Source organism: Vombatus ursinus, unplaced genomic scaffold, assembly GCF_900497805.2.
Source record: "Vombatus ursinus unplaced genomic scaffold, bare-nosed wombat genome assembly UNPS02014818.1, whole genome shotgun sequence".
In the NCBI taxonomy this organism is placed as follows: domain Eukaryota; kingdom Metazoa; phylum Chordata; class Mammalia; order Diprotodontia; family Vombatidae; genus Vombatus; species Vombatus ursinus.
In genome coordinates, this window is record NW_020954596.1 from 13,188,805 (window position 1) to 13,208,815 (window position 20,011).

The window sequence follows — 20,011 nt, forward strand, 5'->3', positions numbered from 1 at the left end:
CTGGGTTTAAAGCCCAGCCCTTTCATTTAATTGCTCTGGGCAAATCACTTAATCTTTCTCTACTTCAGTTTCTGGGCAGCTAGGTGGCACAGTGGATTAAATATATGGGCCTGGATTCAGGACGACCCCCTCCCCACTCCTGAGTTCAAACCTGGCCTCAGACACTTACTAACTGTGTGGTCTTGGGCAAGTCACTTAACCCCATTTGCCTCAGTTCCTCATCTGTAAAATGAACTAGAGAAGGAAATGGTAAACCACTCAAGTATCTTTGCCAAGAATAATGGGAAAGATAAATATATACATATGTACATACACATATACATACATACATATACAGCATAAATTAAAATGAACAAATACAAATGCACATCTACAAAGTAGTTAAAAATCTTCACCCATGTATCCTGTACCTTTCTTTCCCCAGTTCCTGCATTTCCTTCCCTGAGGTTACCTCCTCCTACTCTCTCCTTTAGGCCATCCAGTTGTTTCTGAATCAGCCCTATACCCTTCCAGAGCCATATCCCAGTCATAGGTTTCATCGCCCCAAGTGTCTGTGATACTACCAATGTCCAAATTTGCCTCCTTGAGTTAGGATTTCTAGTTCATTTTGAGCATTTGCTCATGGATATCTAAGGTCATAGGTTTTGTTGCTCACTATTTTCTTCGGTTTTGTTTCTTGTGGCTTTCTACATGTGAAAACTATGGCATGTACCTTGGCGGATGTGCAGAGGCAGTTTCTGTCCACTCTGCCCCCTTTGCCACCTAGCAGAAGCCTCAGCTCTTTACCTTCCACTCATCCCTCCTTTCATCTCCCTCTAAGCTTTTTCAGTAATTGTCCACAGCAAGAGGCACAGCACTCAGATGAGTTCTGGGTAACTTATTCAAATCATTGTTGCTGTTTCTATGCCAACTGCTCATATTTTTATCTTATCCTTTTTTTGTTCATCATCGCTGTTAAGAATCCCTTCATGTTCAGCTCATAGGAATGATGCTTAGGTTTCCCAGGTTGTGGAGTTTAGCCTAATATGTTGACATAAGGGGATTCCTTCTGTCAGGTTCTCTTGAGAGTGCCTCTCTGTGGCTTGACGGTGCCCTTGAATTCTCAGAGGTTATCCTAGTAGAGTGCAGGTTGCAACAGGTCCCACCAGGCAAAAAGAGCTTCAAGTATGGGTCTCACCACATCCTAGGATTCTGTGGCTAGATCATTTTTTCATACTCAGACCTATGATTTCCTTACTGTAGAAAACTCTGGTTATCAATACAAACTGATAATTGCTCTCCAGCTTAGTTATCTGAGAGGTTAAGTGACTTGCCCAGGGTGGTACGTTCAATGTCTCAGTTAGGATTTTAACCCAGGTCTTCCTGACTCTGGGCCAGTGATCTATCTGCTATGCCACACTGCCTCTGAACTAGTTAAATAGGAAGTTAAAATCCAAGATAACTAGCCAAGAAGTCCATTCATCAAAAGAAGATTGGCCACAAGGGATTGACCAGGGGGATGGGGTGGGCACAGGAACTCATGAAGAGAACCTACAAAGACATGGTGGGCTTGTGATGTATACATTTGTGGAGGGACTTCCCATTCATTCAGTAAGTGTTTATCAATCACGTTCAATGCTCCAGGTTGTATCCAAGGCACAGTGGAAGAGGAGGGGGTCCTTGAAAGAAGACATAGGATCATAACATTATAACAGCTGGAAGAGAACTTAGGGATCATCAAACTTAGCAGTTCTCAAACTTTTTGGTCGCAGAATTCCTTCACACTCTTTAAAATCATTGAGGACCCTCCCACAGAAGTTTTATTTATGTGAATTGTAGTTATTGATATTTACCATATTAGAAATTAAAATTATCTTAGTATTATTATGCAAATACTTTGACCTCGTGGTGTCCCTGAAAGAGTCTCGGGGGTCCCAAAGTCTCAGGTCCCACAAGTAGAAAGTGGTAGAGCCAGAATTAAAACTCAGGCCTTATGACTACAAATCCTACTTATTGAAACTTATTGTTTCAGTCCTGTCTGACTCTTCATGATCCCATTTGGGGTTTTCTGGGCAAAGATACTGGAGTGGTTTGCATTTCCTTCTCCAGATCATTTTACAGATGAGGAAACTGAAGCAAACAAGGTTAAGTGACTTTCCCAGGGTCACATAGCTAATAAATGTCAGAGGTAGGATTTGAACTCAGGAAGATGAGTCTTCCTTACTCCAGGTTCTACGTTCTATGCACTATAGTGCCACCTAGCTCCCAAATCTTCCTCTCTTTCCATTATTCCATGCTTGTTAATAAGTGAAGATGAGACACAAGTGAGTTCCAGGCATACTAGCACCATAGCAATGGTGCCAGGATAGTACCCAGGCCATAAAAAACCAAATTAATAGGGCCCTTTTGAGCACACCCTGTTTTGAATTCCCCTTCGATCCTTTGACTTAATTGCCTCATCTCCCACTGGTGCTTTGATGGCTGTTTGCTGGTTCTAGATATTAAGCAATTCCCTCTTTTTGGATGCCAGGGTGGTCTTTCTGCATGCAGATCTCAGTTATTCTCCTTTTAATGGTAAACTGGCAATTGGCACTGGCCTCTTCACATTGCTTTTCTGAGTCTGTGAAGTCCAGGAGGTTTCTTCCTTTCCTGGACTTGATGACAAAGGTGAATAGTCACAAGAAACTGTCTTCGTATTTGTGTTTTCAGATTGTGGAGGCTGTGGAGCAGAAATCAAAAATGGCCAATCTCTCGTGGCTCTGGACAAACACTGGCATTTGGGCTGTTTTAAATGCAAGACTTGTGGAAAGCAACTGAATGCAGAGTATATTAGCAAGTAAGTTGGTGACATCATTCAAACAGTCACAAAAATCAAATAACATTTCAGGAAATATGTCAAGTGCCTGCTATGTGAAGGTCCTGTGCTTGGCCAGTAGGTTACCAAGATAAAGGCAACACAGTCTTTGCCCTCAAGAGACTTGCATTCTATCATATGTGGTTGGGAGTACAGGAAGATGTGACAGGTTTGTACCCAAGTAAGAGTGAAGGGAACAAAGAAAAGGGATCTAGGGAAATTTCAATAAAAGAAGCACGATCTCAACTTCCACAGAGAAAGTGTCACCTGAATTGAAGGTGGATGAGAAGGATTTTAATTGTTGTCTCTACCATTAGAATGTAAGCTCCTTGAGGGTAAGCTCCTGTTTGGTTTTGTTTGTTTGACTAGTTTTTATTTATTTTTTTTGATTTTTGCCTCTGTATCCCCAGGGCTTACCTCAGTGCCTAGAATATAAGTAGACCCTTAATAAATGCTAATTGATGGAGTAATATGTAAACATGAAGAGAGAGTGAATTCTAGGCAACATAGGACCTGGACAAAGCACAAAGTGGGGGGGGGGGGGGGGGGGAGGGCACTCAAGGGATCATAGGATCATCACATGTGAAAATTGAAAAGACTTTAAAAAATGGACTCGGGTTTTATAAATGAGAAATCTGAAACTTAGAAAAAGGGGAAATTACTTACCCAAGGTCATAGTTCAGTGGCTAAAGTGCTGTTCTTGGAGTCAGGAAGACTTTACTGTGAATTCTGCTTCAGACATTTAAGTAGCTGTGTGACTTTGTACAAATTACTTGTTCTCCCTCAGCCTCAGTTTCCTCATCTGTAAAATGAGACTGCTAACCCTTTCCCTCCCTGTTTCACAGGATTATGGTGAGGCAAGTTCTTAGAAAATTCTAATGCAATATATAAATATAAGCTCACACCATGGCAAGTGCTTGAAAAATTCTAAAGCACTATGTAAATAGTAGCTCCCACTCTTAGCTATTGCCCTCAGGCAAGCCACAACCTCAGAGCCTGTTTTCTCATTTGTAAAATAATGGAAATAGTACTTGTTCTAGGAACCTCACAGGCTTATTGTGAGGACAGGACTTTGTGTACAGAAAAATACTAAATAAATAAAAGTTGTTTTTTTTTTATTATTATCCCTGACCTCACAGAGACATAAGGAAAGCATTCCATAAACTGTTAGAAATCGGATTTGTAGCCCAAAGGAAAGCATTGGAACCTGGAGTGCTGGGTGGGCTTGCTGACTTCAGTAAGTTTAGAGATGGATGATAGTCTCAGAGCAAAATGAATATGAGAATAGTCAATAAACTTTCTGCAGGCTGAATGCTCTTAAATGCCCAATGAAATGTTTCTTCCTATAAATCGAAGCATTTTTTATTTTTATTTTTCTTTTCTTTCCTTTTCTTTATACATTCTTAGGGTTTCTTGGTGCCCCGTGGGGTCTAAAATGAATTCAGTTATTTCATTAGTTTTTAATGAAGTCTGCTGAAATGGACTTAGATTTTTAAATAGGAATAGAGCTTTTCATTGAGAAAGGGAAAAAAAGACAGAAGGAAAGATCAAGTTAAAGATCATTGAATAAGAGAGCTAGAAGGGATTTGGAATATCATCTAATCTAATATTTATTTTACACATGAGGAAACTAAGATGTAGTGACTAGGCATGATTTGCCCAAGGTCATCCAAGAGTCAGTGACAGATGCAGGATTCGGTTAGCCAATAAACACAGATTGAGTACCTGCTATGGGCCAGGCATGGTGAAAAGCATTTGGCAGACAATGAAAGGCAAAAGACAGTCCCTGCCCTTGAGGGGCTCACATTCTAATGGGGAAGAGAGCATGCAAACAGGTAGGGACAAATAAGCTATGGACAGAATAAATAGGAAATAATTAACAGAGGGAAGGCACTAAGGGGGATTTGGAAAGGCTTCCTGTAGAAAGTGGGATTTTAGTTAGGACTTGAAGAAAGCCGGGGAAGCCAGGAGTTGGAGATGAACAGGGAGAGACCATTAAACCTAAAAGGGACTTTAACCAAATTATACTCACTGACTTTCCTTTAAAAACAAAACAAAACAAGTTCAAATTCTGGACAAAATGATATGAGATATTTCCAGTAACTCTTCAGTATTTCCAACCTGAATGTTAATTCCATTGTTAGACTTAAGTGAAAAGTATGACTAACAGCAGAAATGTGCTAAACTTTGAAAGCTTAGAGCTGGCTTAGCAGTTTATTTGCAAATTAAAACTCAAGTCAGAAAATGCAGGAATTTAAGTTCACATTATGATGTTAACTCACCCCCATTGCAATCATGTTACTTACCAGCCCACATAGTTCTCCAAAAATACAACTGTTAAGTTTGAGATGAGGGCAGATTCCTGTTTCCATGGAAACCTTACCTTTTACAACTCTCGGACTCAGCCTCAGGTATACTGATCCAGTGAGTATCTAATAGTACCATTGAATCTCTGGGGCCAAATTTCTTTCTCATCTTAATTGCGATGATGTTTAGCAGTTAAAGAGTTAAGTGTAACAGACATGAGACTGTGTAGGATGAGGGAAGATATCTGCCAAGGTCTGTTGCAAAGTTGCAACTGGAATACAAGGACAGGTTAGGGTACCTTCATATCTCACATCCTTCCTTCCTTCCTTCCTTCCTTCCTTCCTTCCTTCCTTCCTTCCTTCTCTTTCCTTCCTTCCTTCTCTCCCCTTCCCCCAGGCTACAGCCAGATTTTAAGCCAGAGGTAGAGACTGAGCCTCACAGGACCATCTTGCTCCAAATTACAGCAACAACTGTATGTGGGAACACAAGTGGGGAGGCAAGATAGACTGCTAGGACATTCTTAAAGAGCACATGGAACTAGTTGATCTTTGGGTGCCCTCTAGCTCTGATATTCAATGGTCTATGGTCCTATCCAGCCAAATATTCTCTATTCTATGTTCCAAAGTCCTGTCCCATCTGACATTCTATGAATTCCATGAGCACTTTAAGGACCCGGCAGAGTATAATAATGGGATAGGGAAAGTGGACAAGTTATCTTGACTTCCATTGTGCTAGGAATCTGATAGACCACACTGTGCTCATGAAAGGATAGGAAGAAACTTATCAACATCATAACCATCATTATTGCAATCATTCTATATGTTTTATTAATTCCCCCCCCCAAAATTTTTTTTTGTGGCATTGTGCTCTTTGCTTTTATGAGAGAGGCAGCTGGGGACTTGGTTCAATTCTAAATGTTGGCTTTTATAATTCATCATTTTTCCCATAAGCATTAAACAACTGGGGTATCAGTAATTCACTGATAAGTGGAGTTTCAATTAAACATGCCCATAACCATCTTTCATTCATAATTCTATTAGTGTAAAGATCACCCTTATTCTCCTGTTTGTTGTAGTATCTTCCTTTCTCAACTTTCTATTGTCGAAATTTTTTTGGAAGAGGAAACCCAGGAAGAGAGTCCACGTTCTTACTGTAACATTTCTCACAAACTTTGTCCAGTCCAAGGATCAAGTGCTTTTTTATGGGGGGAGGTGTGGGGGGGAGGAAGGGGGAAGAAGGTGTGGGGGTGTATCTTCCCAAGTCTGTAGTGAACAAGCATTCCTCATGTTTGGACATGTATTTATTTTTGGGGGTTACAGTATTTTAGCCTTTAAACAAGCTGAACATTCTCAGTGATTTATAAAGAAAATTGAGAACCTCATTAATTGCTGTTCATTTTCATTCTTAGGGATGGGGTGCCCTACTGTGAAGCCGACTATCACACTAAGTTTGGCATTAGATGTGACAGCTGTGGAAAATACATTACAGGCAGAGTATTGGAGGTAAGTGAAAGTAGCCACTTAAAGGTACACCCTCACTTGCTCAAACACAAAAACATACCAATGTGCACACAATTGTACACCCTAACCACACATATCCCTTCTGAAATGTATACATACGACATTTATGCATGACACATATCAGCATACACACACATTTCCATACACACATTTGTAAGCATACATCACCAGCTTACATACATCCCTTCCTGCACATGCATGTTAACATATTTTACCACATGAACACACTTTTGTGTACGTATTATTCCTTCACACGCACACACACACACACACACACACACACACTCTCATACACACACTGGACATATGAATAGGTGAAGGATCTGTGATTTTGTCAGCAGAGAGGTACTCCTGGTCTAGGAAATCTTTCCTTCAATGGAGCTTGCAGTCTATCTATACCTTAGCAGGGCATAGAAATAATGAATTTAGTGCCTGAAGAGACCTCAGAGCTTATGTAGACCAGTGGTATCAAACTCAAATAGAAATGGGGCCACTAAACCATACATAAGGATCCTGGTGGGTCACATGTTGACTTAGGTCACATAACAACATTATCTATGTTCTGTTATATCTTTTATTTATTTTGTTAAATATTTCCCAATTCCATTTTAATGTGGTTCCAGCTGCACTTGGGAGTTTTGCTAGTAGCATGTTTGACCTCTCTGATGTAATTCAACTCTTTCTTTAAAAAAAAAAAAATTAGGAAACTGGTGTACAGAGACCAGAGACTTGTCTAAGGTCATACCAAGTATGAAGTGTCAGAGGTAGGATTTGAACCCAAGTCCTCTGACTTTAGATCTAGCACCCTTTCCACTACACAACACAACCTTTCAGGGCTCAAAGATTTGTCCAGGGTCCCATAGCTAAGAAGTGTCCGAGGTGAGATTTTGAACACAAGTCCTCATGATTCAAAATCCAGTGTTGTCCAAAAGGCCACTCATCTGTAAATACCAATATATACATGTAAACCAATTCCAAAGATTAAAGAGAACACCAGTCCTTGGTTGATTTATCATTTTGCTTACAAAAATAGTAGTAACTTTCATTCCTGTTGCACTTCTTAACAAAGACCTATAACAAAGTCCTTTCATCTGTATTGTCTTTGAGCCTCCCTATATTCAGGAGGAGGTAGGTGGAACAGATATTCTATCAAGTTTTTTGATCAGGAGTTGACACCCAATGCTATCTGGCTAATATGTAGTGAAAATGAAACTGGGACTAGGGTCTTTGGACCCCAGGTCCTAGGAACATAAGCATTAGAGCTGAAAGGGACATGTAACAGAGATCATGCAACATAGGAGTTGGGGTGTTCTACTTGTAATGTGGATTACATGTGGAATTACAAATGGAATGTCCCATCACATAACTCAGAGAGACTGTGAGTCCCATTTTTGTGGAGAACAGGAAGACAACTATGACTGAATAATCATTTCTTCACTCCCCTATCTTCAGGAGGGTTATGCCTATCTTCATATATATACATACATACATACATATATATATATACACACACACATACATACATATATATACACACATATATATATGTATACACATATGTATCTGTTTCAGATATTTGCAGTCTAAGAGTATGATTCTTTTTTTGAGGGGAAGGAGTTCATGATAAAAAGCCACTTTTCCTGGTAGTTTAGGTGACAGGGCAGTGGTCCTACCTCCTTCAAGGATGGTAATTGCTTGTTACCAGCCAGCTTGTTCTCCTCTCACCAAATGTTTTTTACATTTTGAAGCTCATAAGGTCATTGCCATCTCCAAACTCCTTCATCTGAAACAGAGACACCAGAGAGACAGAAGCAACAGCAGGGCAGGGTCATGCTCTCTCAGCCTTATGCCAACTCTGAGTGAGTGAGAACCCAAGCCCTCTCCTCCTCCCAGAGGCCTTAGGACATTGTCCTCATTCTCAGTACAAGAACTTTGTCCTCATTCTAGCCAACCTGGGAAGAGACATACCAAGCTTTGGCTTGGTTCACCCCAGTTCTGGCTCTATAGCCAATTAAAAAGGTTCTTCTCAAGACCTAGAACCAGTCACAGAATGTCTGTGTAAGATTCAAAGACCACATAGGGGTTGCATCAGTGGAGTGTGCTTTGCATGCTCACCAGCCATGTTACAAGAAGACAGACTCAAAAATGCGCCCTACCAGAAAAGTAGGTGGGCGAGTCATGTGATACAAGTCAGAGCTAACAAATGGATGGCCCAAAATTAAACATTCTACAAAATACTACAAGAAACAGAAGGAAGCCTGCAGTGCATTGGGTAGATTGTCTATGTCATATTTATGGAAAGGTGGAAACAAGGATCATTCTAGAAGAAAACACATGGGGGAACCTACCGTCTGCTTTGATAGAGGAAGTAGCCACACTGATGAGATCAGAGAGCTATAAAAATGCTGAACTATACATGTACAAGGCACTATGCTTATGTATGGGCATGCAAAGGTGATGTACTCACGTAGCTTGTAACTTGTAACTCATCTACATAAATAGATTTTGAGCTCCTTGTAGGCAGGGACTTTTTTTTGTGGCCTCTTTTGAGATCTCCAACTTTTAGCCCAGTGTCTGGTCCATAGTAGATGTTTAATAAATGTTGATTGGTTGATTGATTGATTGAACAATGATACATGGGTCTCCATGATCCATGACATGACCCAAGCACTATACAATGAGAAAGCTGAGGAAGAAGGGACAACTTTCAGTTAGAGGAGGAAGGGGGATGGCGTAGGGAAGGCTTCCTGAAAGGAGGTGGTACACTGGGACTGAGTTTTTAAGGAACAGAGGAATGTAACTCCAGCAGATGGAGATGGGCAAAGGAGGGTCCATTCTGGGCCCATAGTATAGAATGGACAAAGGTATGGAGAGTAGACTGAGAATGTATGACAAAGTAATCTGATTTGGCCCAATCAGAGGATCTATGGAGCAGAAGGGGCTAATTAAAGCTGTGCTTTTATGATGGCCCATTCCCTGCTGTCCATTTCCATGCGGATTTCTAGCCTTTCTCTCTCCTTTCCTTTCTGGCCCAGCTAGGTGATTCTCTGATCACGCCAATTCCACTTCATGGCTCATGGTTCAAGATTTGTTTCTATTTCATGCAGTGAGAGCCCCATATCCACACAGACAATCACAGGGTTTGGAGACCCTCGAGGACCATCTAGTCCATCTTCTTCATTTTAGTTATGAAGAAACTGAGGCCCAGTGAGGGAATGTCTTGTTCCATGTCATACCACTAGTGAGTGGAAGAGTCATGATAAAAACCCAGGTCTTCAGAGACTCCAAACCTAGCACATTTTTTTCCACTATAGCACACCCAAGAAACTCTTTAGTATGACATATATTAAAATTAAGGGACCAATTCTTCATAGCAACATAGGATGTTCAAGGTAGCACTTTTAATACTAATAGTTCCCATTTCAATGGTGCTTTTCATCTTAAAAAGTGCTTTTATCACAGTAATTCTGCCAGGACATGGTGTGCAGTGGTACTATCCTCCCTCCCCCATTTATTATTTATTTTTAGTATTCATTTTTAAAAAATTGAGTTCAGATTTCTCTCTCTCCCTCCCACCTCTTCCTTAGCCATTGTAAAGGCAAGAAATGTGCTATCAATTATACATGTGAAATCATGCAAAACATTTTGCCATATAAAGCAATAAAGGCCCAAGTCTTTTTTACTCACATTATACAAATGGGGGGATTTGAGGCTCATAGAGAAAGTGCACTGCCCCTGACTGCAGAGCTAGTAAGTGCCAGGGCTGAGATTTGAGCCCAGGTCTCCTGTCTCTAAGATCTTTCCACTACACTGTGCTGACTCATAGACATTGCCTCGAGAATGGGGGACTGTGCATGCATTAAATATCCTTGGAAATTCAGACAATTGGAGCTATAGAGCACACGCTGCCAATGAGGTGAATTGGCTAAATCCTAGCGGGGGAGGAAGGGACTTGTCTTGACTGAGAAGCAAGAAAGGGAAAAAAACCACTCTTTTCTATGTTGTGAAGGATAAAGCTTTTACAGTGAAGATTGGTGCTTTTGTTTGCCCTTAAGCTGCTGCTGCTAGGATGCTCAGGGAGGTGCACAGCTCACTCTGGAAGCCTCTTTGCCTTCACCCTTCTCCTTTTGGGGCTGGAAGCTTGTGCATTAAGACGAGACTAATTCCTCCAAGCAGGGTGTAGCAACTTTGAGCCTACTGTGGGGCAGAATGGTATATTCTGATGCTGAAATACCTATTATACTGCTGCTCTGCTAACAACAGACATCCCCCATTGTACCTGAGCTGCTGTAAATAAAGAGGTGGCTGCCGAACGAGACTGCTGGCACTCCCCCCCTTTCTAAAGAGCAGGTGTTGGGGGTAGCACAGCCAGGCTTTGGGTGGCGAGATCTACAACGAAACGACACAAGGCTGAGAATTGATCTTCCCTTACAGACTGCTAGCAGCGCCAGGTTTTTCTCCTCTCCCTCCTTCCAGGAGGGGGGAAGGAACTTGCTTTTGGGGAAAAGGGATCGAAATACAACCTCAGAGTTAACACAGCTAACAGGAGCATTACCTTTGAAGGTAGGAAGCATCCAAAAGCCTCTACAGATGGCCTGGCTTGTCAGAGGTCACTGCATTGTTGTGACTAAAAAAAAAATCTTTTGGGGAAGGTCCTTTGTATTTCTGCCAGAACTGGTGGTGTGGGCTTATTTCTGCTTGGGTAGCTGGCAGCTGGGCTGCTTTGCATGTGATGGAGTTAAGAGTTTCTTAATTCCTGCTTTTATGCTTGCCCTTGGGTTTGTGATGGGGGAAGGGGTACCTGTGGATTCCACCCCTACCTTGAGCTGTGCTCCTTTGACAATTGAACCCTAATTATCACTGAACCAGTCATTTTTTTAAATGACATAACAGTTATGGAACCTGATGCTGCTTTTCAGTTTGTCAGAACTCCTATTTTTTTTTTTCCATATAAAGGAAGCAACCATCAGTCAGCATGTGCTGGAAATGTTGGGTAGAGGAAAAGCCCTGGATTTGGAATTGGAAGATGAGGGTTGATTCTCAATCCTGTTGCTTTCACTTACTATTTGGGCAAATCACTTCCCTTCTGAGCCTTAGTTTACTCATCTGATCTCTAATTGTGATTAGGTGAAGAAACATCAGGGCTGAGGGCTGTAGGCAATGTTTCAGGATATTAAATGTGAATTTAGGCACCCGAGTTTTCATTTCCCCTACTAATTGCATACTATTATATCTTAAAATGCATTACCTGAATATTTTATCATGTAATAATCATTCCTATTTCTCTAACGCTTTAAGACTTATAAAGATGCTCTTTTCACCACAGAATATTTTACTCTCTCCATCTTCACTCCCTGGCTTCCCTAGCTTCCTTCAAGTTAAAGACTTCTTACTTCTGCAAGAAACCTTTCCTGAGTCCCTTTAATGTTAGTAGCACCTTCCTTCTTTGATTATCTCCAATTTATTCTACATACATCTTGTTTATATCCTGTGTTTATTTTCATGCCTGGTGCATAGAAGGTGCTTAATAAATGCTTTTTGACTGACCGGATCACTTACCCCCCCCCACATATGCATAAACACACAATCCCCACTTTTTATAAATGAGGCTCATAGGAGTAAAGTGACTTGCCCAAGGTCATATAGTTAGTAAGAAGCAGAATTAGGGATTTGAATTCATGACTCCAAGTCCATTGCCCATTCCATTGCACTATACTGCCTCTCCAGATCACATTTCCATTGTGGCAATGAATTTACAGAGTTTATCCCCCAGCATTTCTATGAGGTCGACAGCAACATCATCAAGCTAGATGCAAGTCTCTGTCTTTGTCAAACATTGCTGAAATGGATGTGCATCTTGAACTAATATAAATGATGTCGGAATCATTGCAGGCAGAGATCCGTCTGAAAGGACTATTTCAACAATGCTAGGGAAAAAATGGAAATAAAATAACACCCTGATATAAATTAGGCTCTGCAGATCTGCTCTGGATTTATTTGAGCAGTCAGCAATAGGGTTATAGTGCAGAGTGGCCAGGTTACATTGAAAGTGTGGCCACATAACCCAGGAAAAGCATCCACATAAGCACTTACACATAAGAACCATCATGCTGTGAAGTGATTCATGGTCATTAGGGAAGGAGGAACCTTGGAAAACAACTGTATATTAAGGCAGGTTAATATATGAACTATGAAGGTTTCTTCCAGCTGTGCCATTTCATATTCTAATATGCCTTCTAGGTCTGACATTTCATGTTATAAGTTTTAAGATTTCTTCCATCTCTGACAATTCCATATTCTACATTCTAAGGTCTGTTCTAGCACTGACATTATATATTCTAGGTTCGGAGTTCTCTTCCATGTCTGACATTCCAGGTTCTATGTTCTAAGATCCCTACCAGCTCTTATATTCTGTGTCTCGTATTGTTGTCATCATCATTATTCTGTGTTCTGTAATCTGCCTTCCCACTCTGGGATTCTGTGGTTCCATGAAATCATCTATCCGCAGAATTCCTTAAAAGATCATGGATCCCTTGAACATTGTTCTGTGATCACTTTGATTTATTTCTAGATGCAAAAAAATTTATGGATCATTGAAATTCAATTGAAATACACACACACATATATATATATGTGTGTGTGTGTGTGTGTGTGTATGTGTATACACATACATATATATACATGCACATAATATTTCTATAAGCTTTCTGTCCCCTGCCTCCTTTACTCTTTAGAAGACTGAATCTGTAATATTTCTATTTTGTTTTCACAATTCAGCCAAAAAGTGTTTGTAAAAGCTTGTCAATAGAATCAAAGAAGGAGAAACCAGTTTGGACCATACCCTCTCTGACCATTATTTTTAAGGTTACTCATCTTTTTTTTTTTTTTTACTGGGGTATAGTATGCGCACACACCCACTGACCCCTCCCCAAATACTTCTGAGCAAGGTTAGAGTACTATAATAATAGGGGAGGCAAACTGGGACATAATTCTGCTAAGAAATTCAGTAAGAAAACAGGATGTTTCACCTTTTAAAATAAAGTAACAGCTCATATTTATATAGCACAGTGTTCATGCACAGCAAATGCTTAAAAATGCTCATATCATATAGCTCCTAAAGACGCTTTCCTCAAAGCAACTTGAGGAGATAGATAGTGGATGTATTATAATCACCATTTGTAGATGAGAAAACTGAAAATCAGAAGTAAAATGACTTGCCTAGTGACATCTAGTTGAAAAGGGGCCTCAGCAGCACTCATAGCAGAACCGTGATCACAAGATACATACCAATTCTGCCTTTATGGTTGGATCATCTTTGACCTTTGGCAGGATGATGAAGTATGAGTGAAGATATCTATGTAATGACCAGTCTCTCTATTATTTATCCTTTTTCATCATTTTTCAAGTAAGGTTCAGTTCAACTAAGTAATTGTTTTGAAGCAAATACTAGAGGCTTTAAGAGGATGGGGAGTAGATCTGTGATTTCATTGGCATAGGGAACTCCCAAGTGAGGAAACTCCTACCAATGAAGCAGGTTGGCACCTTCGCTTCAAGAGCACAGAGAAGTAAAGGGAGCAGCCATTCTGTGTCAGAGGTGGGGTTTGGATTTAGCTCCTCCTGCCTTTGAGGTGGGCTCTCTGTCTTCTATAACATGATGCTTCTTATTTTTCCAGAAACTGAATCTCTGAGAGGTAAAGAAATTTGATCAGGAATACATACTTAGTAAGAGTCAGAGTTGGGATTTGAACCTAGGTGTTCCTGACTCCAGTTCCCAGTAACTTGCTCTAGCAACATACTTTCACACACTATTGACCCCAGTATTTCATACTGGGAAACAGGAAATATCAGTTCTGGACACGATTCAGTCACAAACTAGAATACTATGTGACCTTAGATAAGTCACTTCTTCCTCTTTAGGCATCTGTTTCCCTGAAATGAGGGACCTAGACTAGACTCTGTTTAAAATCTCTTACAACATTGATATGTTATTTATATACCTGGAAGGTCAGCCTAAGATGTGAATTCATCCCTTTATCTTATTGAGTTTCTTTTTAAAATTTTTCTTAAAAAAAAAAAGAACTAAAGTCCTTCTGAAATTACTGATTCAACAGTACTAGGAAAAAATGAAAATGAAATAACACCCTGCTTTCCATTAGGTATCAAGCCACTTCCCGGCTGGCTAGGTTGCCAGCGGAAGGAGTCTTAGAGACCATTTAGTCCTGCTTATTTTACAGATAAGTAAACTGAGACCTGGAAGGTAGAAGCTACTGACCCAATTATATCAACATGAAAAATTATTTAATGGTATTAAGTTTTTGGTAGAAAGTTCAATGAAAAAGCCATAGCATAATCAGTTTTAATTATGGACCAGAGGCTAGTGTAGACAGTAAGTGGTATACATAGTGCTATAGAAGGTCAGAGGAACAGGTGTAATGACGGAGAGCTTCATGGGACTTCAAAGTCCCTCTCTTGCTTGAAGATACAGCTCAAGCACCATCTGCTACATGAGTCCTTTCCTGGTCCCCTCAGCTGCCAGCTCCCTCCCTCCCAAACTCCCTTATATTTAATCACTTGGTATACTTCTGTATTTGTTCCCTCTACATTTGTGTTGAATGTATATATACATTTTGGGGACTTCCTCATTGCTTGTGAGTAGGGATTTTTGCACTCTGTATTTGTCCTCTCAGCTCTTCACCCAGTGTCTGACACACACACTAGGTGCTTCAGAAATTCTTGTTGCTTGAAGAAGGTGGGATATAAGTTGGATCTTACATGATAGAAAGAATATTAGATTGACAGAGCAGAGGGCAGTGGGCATCCAAATATGGTCAAAGAGTATGGACAGAAGCATGAAGGGAGAAAGCAGAAGGTAAAGTCTATCAGAGGTAAAGTAGAATGAGGAACAGTGAGTGGGTCAATTTGATTTAATTCAATAAACTTATTAAACATTTACTATATGTAAGGCCTATTGATTCACATGATCCTAAGTACTAGAGATACAAAGAAAAAGCCTCAAGATGCTGAAAATCTAGTAGGGAGGGATGTAATAGATATTTCATTCAGTTCAGCAAGCACCAGCTGGATCCCAGGCACAGTGCCTAGGCACTTGGGAAACAAAGAAATGGGAAGGAAAGAACCAAGTGCTCATTAAGCACCAACTATGTCCCAGGCACTGTGGTAAACACTTTAAAAAATGAAATAGCCCCTGTGCCCAATGACACAATTCAATTTCACCATGACTTATTAAGCAAGATCCACAAACATATTTCAGGTTAGACTATGATTAATCAATAAGAGAGATGCAACAGAGACGAGGGATCCATGGAGAATGGGAGAGGATCACGGCTAGCTAGTGGGACAAGCAAGTGTCATAGAAGAATTAACACAAGAGCTGGACATTGAAGGAATGAGAAAATTTTAGGTGGTTCAGACATAGAGGTTTTGATTTTTTTTTTTAACGCAACTGAGATTTCATCAGTGAATGGAATGCTGGGGGGGGGGTGGATGTTTTCTTCTGTCAATGCAGACTGGCAATTTTTCTACAGCCTACTTACGGAGAGCTGCCTGCCTCAAGGTCAAATGACTTGACTAGGGTCACATAGTAAGATATGTCACAGGCAGGACTTGAACCCAGATTTTCCCAACTCCAAGGCAAGCTCTCTATTCACTCTTCCAGGCTGCTTCTCAACAGGTAGAGCTGCAGAGTTACTTCCCAGAAGGTGGGCTACCTCCTAATAGAGAGCCAGAGTTACAAGGGAGAGTAGCCTTAATCTCTGGACTTTCCAAACTGCCAAATCTTCACATTCAGCCAGTCTGCTAAATTCTTACTCATCATTTAAAGTTCATCTCACATGGCACCAATTCTGTAATGCCTTTCTTGATGCCCCTGATTTATAGGACTCTTCCCTCTCAGATCTCTGTACTGCTTTAATCCTGTTACATGTTATAATATTTTTGTAATATATAATATATGTTATTGTTATTTCATCCATCTCTGTGTATCATTTCTACATGTACATTTCATGAGAACAAGGAGTGTGTTTTGTTAACCAAATGAACTTTTTTTTAATGAAATGCCTACTATGTACCAAATACTATATCGGTATTTGTATCTCCGTTAGCACTTAGCACAGTAGCTATACACAGTAGCCAAATAATACATGTTAAGTGAAAGAATATTATCAAAGTCATCACTGTAGACACCTTTAAAAGAAGCAGAGTACAGTGGATAGATAGAGCAATGAGCTTAGCGTTAGGAGGACCTGAGTTCAAATATGACTCAATACTTACTAGCTGTGTGATCCTGGGCAAGTTACTTAACCTCTTTGCCTCAGTTTTTTTTCAACTGAGAAATAAGTGTAATAATAATGCCTGCCCCCCAGGATTGTTGTGAAGATCAAATGTGATAGTATATATAAAGTGCTTAACACAGTCCCTGGCACATAGTAAGCCCTTGATAAATGACTGGTTTTTTTCTTTCCTTCCTTTTTACCTTTCCCTCTTCCTTCCTATCCGAAGACTGATGGTGTAATGAAAAGACTTTGGGATTTGGGATTTACTGGCTTTGGGATTACTGGCTATTTGACTATAAACAATCACTTTACCTCTCTGTGCCTCAGTTTTCTCATTCTGTAAAATGGACATAATACTTAAATTCCCTACACCATAGAATTGTTATAAGGAAGCCACTTGAAATACTGTAGAAATGGTAGCTACTAGCAATGTTATATGATCGTCATCATCAATCACTCACTAAGAGACCATCATTCGTTAGTAGATGAAATTCCTGGTTATAAGACTGTAGTTATTAACAGTATCCCAACCTCCTAACTTCTGTATTGCACATTAAGGGTAGAATAGGAATGCTTATACCTTCCCAGAAGACTGAATTTGCTCTTTTCTTTTCTCTTTGTTCTATATTATTAAAGATGACAGCTGCTTGTTAGGAACCACAAACTAGATCTTTTAAGAAGCAAACACTAAGAGATCTTTTGTGAGCTTTTTACCTTGTTGTTCTCTCTGGTGCCTCACCATCTCCCCAGTTTTTCTGTTCTGGGCTAACTGCAGCAGAATGAAGACAAATGAAGCCATGGGTCCAGGCTTTTAAAAAGTCGTCCTTTCTGGGAGCTGCTGTCTAGAAGGGCATCTTTATGGTTCATTTCTCTACTGTTATAAAGACAACGACACCAACAATTGTTCAGATTTCAAAGAACTTTGCAAAGTGCTTTTCTCACAACAATTCCCTGAGATTGCTAATTCAGGGGTTTTATTTTGGGTCTTGACCTGTGATTTCATCCATGTAGAAAAAGCCTGTCCTTCCAGTAAAGTAAACCAACAACTCATCTGTAATTTATAGTCTTAGAGAGTTATCTGGTGCCACTGAGAAGGAAGGAAATAAGCATCTACAAAGTGCCTACTATGTGCCAGGTGCTGCAAAGTGCTTTACAAATATTATCTCATTTGATCCTCACAGCAACCCTGGAAGTTAGTGCTATTGTTAATACTCATTTTACAGTTGAGAAAACTGAGGAAGATAGCGGTTAAGTGATTTGCCCTGGGTCACACAGCTGGTAACTGTCTGAGGCTGGATTTGAACTTGGATCTTCCTAACTCTGGTGCTGTATCCAATGGGGCACCTAACTGAGTTTGCAGCTTTTCCTGGGATCTTTGTGTGTCAGAAATAGGACCTGGACACAAGTCTCCCAGCCTCTGTCTGGCCCTTCACCCATCATTCCATACCACTACAAACAACTATCATCATCCCCATTTAAATAGATGAGGAAATAGAAGTTCATTGGAAGTTAGTGTCAGAGTCAGGATTTTTACCTATGTCTCCTGAGTCTGGTTCCAGTATGCTTTCTACTACATCATTTTGCATTTGCTTTGAAGTGAATGTTGCATTGTGAAAATCAATTCCTATTAACAATAGCAGCTGAGGTTTACATTTTAGTCTCTTATATAAGGACCTATTTAATTCTTCTGCAGGCTCACAGCTGCTCAGTTAGCCTACCATCACCATAAAAAGATGCTCAGGCTTATGCTTTGAGTGAGACAAACTGTCAGTCCCCAAGCTTGTGCTTCTCTTTTCCACGGTGCTTCCCTGGCTCTGCTCCAAGTAGACCTCCCCTCCACTTTGGATCCTTTTCTCCTGATTTCATTTTACTTTCTGCTTAGCCCTCTCTAGATCCCGGCTTTGACCTCAGCAAAGCTTCTATTTACTCCCTTAGATCTGGGTTTGGACCTTTTACTTTACCCCCATCCATGTTATCCTGCTAAGGCCTGTTAACATAGAGAATCAGAAGTCTTTGATAGGCCCCTTCCTTTCTCTGTCTCCCAGTAGACTCAGCTGTAAAATGAAGCAGTTTATCCAGATCAATCAACAAATATTTGCCAAGTACCTACTATGTGCTCAGTACTGTGCTACATGCTTGAACCAAAGACAAAATCAGAAATAAACCTTACCCTCAAGTGCATGCATTCTATCCAAGGAGGTAGCATGTATGTAAATAGGGATTTATAAAACAAATACAAAATACAGTTATCCCTTCCACATTGCTACTTTCCCCATTGTGGTTTGATGTATCACAGGTCAGTATAAGAAATTAAATGGGAATTTGGGGGGAGTTTGGTGGAAGCCACAGATGACATGTGAAGGCCAACAACCAACACAGAAAAAAATTAGAAACTCAGAAATGCATAAAATATATGAATAGTATTGTATAATAACAACTTATTTTATTTTTAATACTATAATAATTCAGACTTCTTCTCTGGTACGAAGGGAAGGCCAAAAATTTTTACACAGATTTTCCAGATAATGGGGTGTCATGCCCCTAACCCCCATGATGTGGAAGGGATAACTGTAATATTTTTTATGGGAAGGACTTGGTAGCTGAGGGAATCAGAAAAGATTTCCTGTAAAAGGTGTATGTGAACTGATCATTGAAGGATGTTATGATGTGGGCCTTGCTTTCCTTGGTGAACAGATGAGGGAACCAGAAGGTTGCACAAGACAAATCCTTGGCACGGTGATGCCTAACCCTTGGGTGTGAAAAGTGACTTTGTTCCTCTATTGAAGGCTTTCAATCCACAGGAGTTAAGGGAGATGAGGGGTTTGGAAGGCTTTAACAGAAGTCTAAGCAGAATGTGGTGTTAACATGGCATTTTGGTCACCAAATTACAGTGCAAGGACTGCCAGAAGCTGCCTGCATTTCAACTAAAAACACTGCAGAACCTTGGGAGGGGGTGGTTAAAATAGGAGAAGGGATGAGGTGGGGAGCATAAGGTCATGCAGATAGCTTTCCCTTTGCCTTTCACACATTTGAAATTGAGTTTCCTTCTTCAGAAATAG

At 40.3% G+C, this 20,011-nt stretch overlaps 1 protein-coding gene across 8 annotated transcripts in view; it reads left to right on the forward strand.

Annotated features, from left to right (window-relative positions):
* ABLIM2 (actin binding LIM protein family member 2) overlaps positions 1-20,011 on the forward strand; it is a 301,430-nt gene that overhangs the window by 162,517 nt on the left and 118,902 nt on the right. For all 8 annotated transcript variants that reach the window (XR_003566819.1, XM_027836365.1, XM_027836364.1 and 5 more), the window contains exons 5-6: positions 2,689-2,815; positions 6,549-6,642. Coding sequence is in view for 7 of the 8 variants with exons in the window: in XM_027836365.1 (XP_027692166.1) it covers positions 2,689-2,815; positions 6,549-6,642 (221 nt within the window). In the remaining variant the exon portion in view is untranslated. The remainder of the gene's footprint in view (positions 1-2,688; positions 2,816-6,548; positions 6,643-20,011) is intronic.